This window comes from Phyllostomus hastatus, unplaced genomic scaffold, assembly GCF_019186645.2.
Source record: "Phyllostomus hastatus isolate PE091 unplaced genomic scaffold, TTU_PhHast_1.1 phas_contig_150, whole genome shotgun sequence".
NCBI lineage: Eukaryota > Metazoa > Chordata > Mammalia > Chiroptera > Phyllostomidae > Phyllostomus > Phyllostomus hastatus.
The window spans coordinates 31628531-31632723 of record NW_025333611.1 but is presented as its reverse complement, the minus strand read 5'-3'; the positions used below and the strand labels follow the sequence as shown (position 1 = coordinate 31632723).

General features: G+C 55.2%; 1 protein-coding gene across 1 annotated transcript; it reads right to left on the bottom strand.

Moving 5' to 3' along the window:
• Nucleotides 1-1096: 1096 nt before the first annotated feature.
• NEUROG1 (neurogenin 1) lies at nucleotides 1097-1807 on the bottom strand. Its single transcript, XM_045830235.1, has one exon. The coding sequence runs from the start codon at nucleotides 1805-1807 to the stop codon at nucleotides 1097-1099; it is 711 nt and encodes a 236-aa protein (XP_045686191.1).
• Nucleotides 1808-4193: the final 2386 nt, after the last annotated feature.

Here is a 4193-nt window from a genome sequence, read left to right as displayed (position 1 = left end):
ATACTGTATTGATCTTTTTAATCCCCTTCTCTTTGAAACACAGAGCCAGCTGATGTGGAGTTCCTCAAAAGAATGGGCCTCCCACCGCCCCTACCTCTACAGGTAGCTGGGTATCTGGGCCTAATTCCCCACTAAAAAGTCTTAATTGGCTTATGGGAAACCTGCAAGATCTCCCTTGTGTTTACAAGGTGAAAGGGAATGGCAGATCAAACTCCCTGGTCTATCTTTATCCATTCCATGGTGGAAGTCAGGTGTAGTTTATTTTAAATTGTTTTTGAAACAGGACTGGAGTGTTTGAAAGTGGGTTGGGATAGTGTTTCACATTAGTGGTTGAACTGCCAGGGGAAGGGAAGAAAGGCCCCAGAGAGACACCAACATTAGGCCAGAGACTTGGTGACTTAGTTTTTATTTACATGAAACATCTGCAGTACAAAAATGTAAACTTTGATAGCTCATTATAATAGAATAAACTCTTTATGTACAAAAATACATTTTCAGATGAATGAAGCATCTTGAATAAATTAAAGTACTCTCCAACCCAGTGCCTGAATAGCTACGCAAGAGTCTGGGGTTCTTCCTAGAGCAAAGCCCACAGTGGTGGGGGTCGGGATCCATAATGCATGAAGCCCACTCCTTGTCTCTCCTTTTTAAGCCTTTTCATTGTATTGTCAGCCGGCTCAAACCGAATTTTCATGCTCGTTTTTCTTCATTAGAGTTCTACAAATTGTAAAATTGACTTTTCACCTCGTCTTCAGGGGCTGATCTGTCCCTTTTCTAAATCACACTGAAGTGGTGGCTGGGGTCAGCTCTGAGCCAGCCACAAAGGCCATTTTGTGGAGTTCAGAAAGTGCAAAAGGAAAGGCTGTCTAGGGGTGGGCAGGAGGGGCCTGGGGCCGAGGGCTGGAGAAACAGACCAAGGGGAAGCCATGGCGAGGGTGCAGCGACCTAGTAAGCGGCTCAGGTATCCCCCACCCCTTTAAGAGCTCTCGCTAACTCCCTCCGGCCTGGACTGAGGGTCCGGTTGCCACAGTTGGTGCACCATCTACTACTGTCTGTTGCGAGGGGGAGGGGAGAGGTAATAGTGTCCAAAAAGGGCTTAGTGGTAAGGGATGAAACAGGGCGTCGTCTGGAGCAAGTCTTTGGGCAGGCCGGGGAAGGAGAAAAGGGGGTCGCCGAGACCGTAGGAGAAGTCTTCGGAGGCGGCGGGGCTACTGGGGTCAGAGAGTGGAGAGGAGGCGGCGGCACCGGATCCCCAGGACTCAGCATCGCTGGCGGGGCTTGGAGGCCCAGGCAGGCAGGGGGCGCACTGTGGTGGTAGGAGGCGCTCCCTGGCACCACCCCCGGGCAGCCCCTGGTCAGCCAGGCGCAGAGTCTCGGCCAGAGCCCAGATGTAATTGTATGCGAAGCGCAGCGTCTCGATCTTGGTGAGCTTGGTGTCGTCGGGGAAGGAAGGCAGCACGCTGCGCAGTGCGTCTAGCGCTGCGTTCAAGTTGTGCATGCGGTTGCGCTCGCGGTCGTTGGCCTTGACACGCCGGCTTCTGCGAAGTGAGTGCAGCAGTGCCTCGGAGCGCACCCGTGCGCGACCCCTGCGCCGCCGCCGCTCCTGCTCCTCTTCCTGTGCCCGGGGAGTATCGGACGCCCCAGATATCGCGGGTGCGCCCCTGTGGGCCGGCACAGGCGGCCCCGAGGCAGGAGCTGACTGTTGGAGCCTGGCACAGTCCTCCTCGTCGGTGAGGAAGCCGGACAGGTCGCTGCTGCTGCTGGGGCAATCAAGGTCTGAGAGGCAGGTCTCCAGAGGGGCTGGCATCGCTGCGTCGGGCAGGATCGACGGACAGATTAGAGAGCACTTACAGGGCAGGAAGCCTGGGTTGAGGGCAGGGCCGCCGGAGCGCACTTACTTTCCGAACAGCCCGTTCTTACTGTGTGCCCGCTGCGGGCACGAGCACGAAGGCCTGGAAGGGTGCACGGGCGCACCGGGAACTTGGCCTCTCCTCCTCGACTTGCCTGCAGGGACCACGCTCCAGCCGGTCTCCCGAGTGATCTCGCCGGCAATCAGATCAGCTCGTGTGAGTACCGAGTGTGGCACACGACCGGCCTCAGGACCCCTTAAGTACCCGGCACAACAATGGGCGCCCCCCTCCTTGGCCACCTCCGCCCCGGAGGCAGCCCCCGTGAAAGGAGCGAGGCGGCAGGTCAGCCCCGTGCGGCGCCCGGGTATTTGCATAATTTATGCTCGCGGGGGGCCGCCCCTGCCCCTCCCCCCTCCCGGAGCGTGCCCGTAATTACCGCGGGCCAATCGGCAGTGTCGCGCAGCCCGGGGAGCCGTCTCAGACTAAGCCAGCCAGGGCGTCTCCAGGCAGCGAAAATGGAGGCGGGGGTGGCCCACGATTAGCCGCCGAGGCACGCTCCTCCGGGGGCGGGCCGGGTGCCCCTCGCTAGGGTAAGATGGGGAGGCGGGGCACAGGAAAGTGAGAGCAGCGCAGCGAGTAGCGGAAACCTGGAGCCAGCTGGGATCCCGAGTTCCTTCCTCTTTTGGGCTGCTTAGTGGTAGCTTGACTTTGTCAAGTGATTTGACTTCACTTTCTTCATCTGCAAATTGGGGCACAAGGTCTACCCTGTTGAGGATAATGTGAGATGTTCGTGGGACACTTGGCACGGTGATTTTGTAGCGGAGCGCCAGATGAATGGTTATGAAATGCATCGCCCTTACAACCCGGCGAAAACCCTGTCCAAATAGACTGGGGAATGGCCCTGCTCACCTTCACCAGGCTGGGGGGGGAGGGGGGGCCGTGCGGTGGGGGGCAGCGGCGGGGGAACAGTGCTGAGAGTAAAGGAACAGGCTGATTTCTCAAGTTGGATGGAGCTTTGGCTGACCCTCCCCAACACCTCCCCACAAACCCCAACGCTGTGGAAATCTCCTTCCCTCAGGGAGTCCTCCCCAACCTGCACCTCCCTTTTGCCCTGCATCTCCGTGCTTACATCCTGTGAGGCCCCTTCCGGTGGGAGCTAACAAGGGGACAGGGCTTTCCTGGCTGGGGAGAGAGGGTAGCAAGCACCCCTCCTCTTTTTCCCTTAGTGGGGCTCCTGTTGTAGCAGGTTTTCATTCTACTTGTCAGGAGTGGCTTTTCTCTGGTCACCAGTGCTCCACCTGGAGCAGTAGAGGCCCAGACACCTCCAGCTTGGTACTTAGGAGAAAACCGTCACTGAAGAATAGCACCCAGTTATGGTGGCCTGGTGGAAAACAAAAGGAACACCTTTTAGCAAAGTTTAATCCCCCTCCCCATGATATCTGGGTGGTGGCCTCAGTCCTTTACCTGGCCTGCTGTCCTCAGAGCTGACTAGGACGCTGTCCCCTTTCTGGAGGGGCCCTCTCTGGAGGCAGAGCCCACCTTGGCTGGCTGACCAGTGCCTGTCTTTTTGCTGGGAGTGGGGGGACGCTCTACTCAATCCTCCTTTCTCTTGCTGCACGCCACATGTCCCCCTACCTGGGGGTGGGGGAGGCTGTAAGCATATATAAAGGCTGTTGTTGTGTTAGAAGTTATAAAAAGTGGCTTTAGCCAGCTCAAGCAAGAAGGGAAATTAATTGGGTGCTACTGGACATCTCAAGAAACCCACGGGTTTCTGGCATTTGAGTAAGCCTGCAGTAGTAGATAGGGGTCCCCAGTTCTGCCTGCCTGTTTTTCTCCCTGCTTCAGCTTCCTGCAGCCCTGACTAGCTTCAACTTGATGTTATCCCTGGGCCTCTGTATTATTTTCCTGACTGCCATAATAAATTACCACAAACTAGGGACCTTAAAACCAGAGAAATTTATTCTCTCACAGTTCAGGAAGTCAGAATTCTGAAATCAAAGTGTCAGCAGGTGGGCTCTTTTTTGGAGATTCTGAGGGAGACTCTGTTCTGTGCCTCTCCTGGCTTCTGGTCACTCCTGGCACTGCTTGGAATTCCTTAGCTTGTAATTGCACCACTTCAATCTCTGCCTCTTTCTCCTGTGTTTCTGTGTCTTCTTTTCTATCTCCTGTAAGGACACCTGTGATTGGATTTAGGATCTACCCCAATCCAGAATGATTTCATCTTGAAATCCTTACTTTAGTTCCAGCTTCAAAGACCTTTATTCCAAATCGGTTCACAGTTTGAGGTTCTAGGTTGATATATCTTTTGGGGAGCCACTATTCAATACATTATAGCTCCTTTTC